This window comes from Primulina huaijiensis, unplaced genomic scaffold (genome assembly GCF_012295235.1).
Source record: "Primulina huaijiensis isolate GDHJ02 unplaced genomic scaffold, ASM1229523v2 C13221880, whole genome shotgun sequence".
Lineage (NCBI taxonomy): Eukaryota > Viridiplantae > Streptophyta > Magnoliopsida > Lamiales > Gesneriaceae > Primulina > Primulina huaijiensis.
This window is the reverse complement of record NW_027342015.1, coordinates 1-1162: the sequence shown is the minus strand read 5'-3', so window position 1 is coordinate 1162 and position 1162 is coordinate 1. Positions and strand designations below refer to the sequence as shown.

Genomic DNA, 1162 nt, shown 5'->3' with positions numbered 1-1162 from the left:
AATCCAAAGCTCGGATCATTCACCGTCAATGCGTAGTTTTTATTCATATGGTGACGAATCATGGATTGATTCCGAGTTGAGGTTTTTTGCTGGGGTAGATTATGCTGTGGTGGAGGAAAAGGAGGTTGCGATGAAGAAAGTTGGTGGAGAAAAAGATTCTAATGATGAAGTTCTTGAAGAAGATTCAGGTAAGTCGAATTTGCCACCTCGGCCAAAACGAACTAACTTGGAAGCATGTAGGAATAGTAGTTCGAGGAGCAAAACTCTTCATGGCAGACCTCCTACCGGGAAACAAAGCGCCAAGGGTTTGAAAAAGCTGAATTCAGTCTTCTCGAAAAATGAGACCAGCCCTCCTTTTGCAGGGAAGAAATGGCCGTATGGAAGTGAAAATCAACGTGAACCTGGATACCTTGGACCATATCTACTCAAACAGGCAAGAAACTTGGTAGCTTCAGGGGATAATAATTTTCAAAAGGCTTTGGAATTGGCTCGTCGGGCGATGAAATCATTTGAGTTTGCCTCTAACGCAAAGCCTAATTTAGACCTTGTCATGTGTCTACACACTGTAGCGGCATTATACTGCAGGCTTGGCCGGTATACTGAGGCAATTCCCTTACTTAAACGATCGATCGAAATTCCAGTGGTGGATTTAGGCCATGATCATGCAATGGCCAAATTTGCTGGGTGTATGCAGTTAGGCGATACATACGCGATTCTTGACAAGTTTGAGAATTCTATACTGCTTTACAAGGCAGGTCTGGATGTTCAGCGTCACGTTCTCGGAGAAAAACATCCTCAATTCGGTGAAACGTGCAGATACATAGCTGAAGCCCATGTTCAAGCCATGCAATTTGATGAAGCTGAGAAGCTTTGTTTGGTGGCACTTGATATCCATAAAGAAAATAAAACATCAGCTTCTGCACAAGAAATAGCGGATAGGAGATTAATGGGACTTATTTGCGATTCCAAAGGAGATTATGAAGGTTCCCTCGAGCATTATATTCTCGCAAGAATGGCCATGGTTGGTAATGGACAGATTGCAGAAGCGGCCGACATAGACTGCAATATTGGGGATACATATCTATCATTAGATCGGTATGAAGAGGCAGTTTTCACATATCAAAAGGCTCTCAATATGTTCAAGTCAAGTAAAGGAGAGAAC

General features: G+C 42.8%; 1 protein-coding gene across 1 annotated transcript; it reads left to right on the top strand.

Moving 5' to 3' along the window:
* Positions 1 to 8: 8 nt before the first annotated feature.
* On the top strand, positions 9 to 1159 carry LOC140965467 (protein KINESIN LIGHT CHAIN-RELATED 2-like; the record flags this gene model as incomplete). Its single annotated transcript, XM_073425535.1, has 1 exon — positions 9 to 1159. A coding segment is annotated over exon 1 (1131 nt), but the record flags the coding sequence as incomplete, so codon positions are not given.
* Positions 1160 to 1162: the final 3 nt, after the last annotated feature.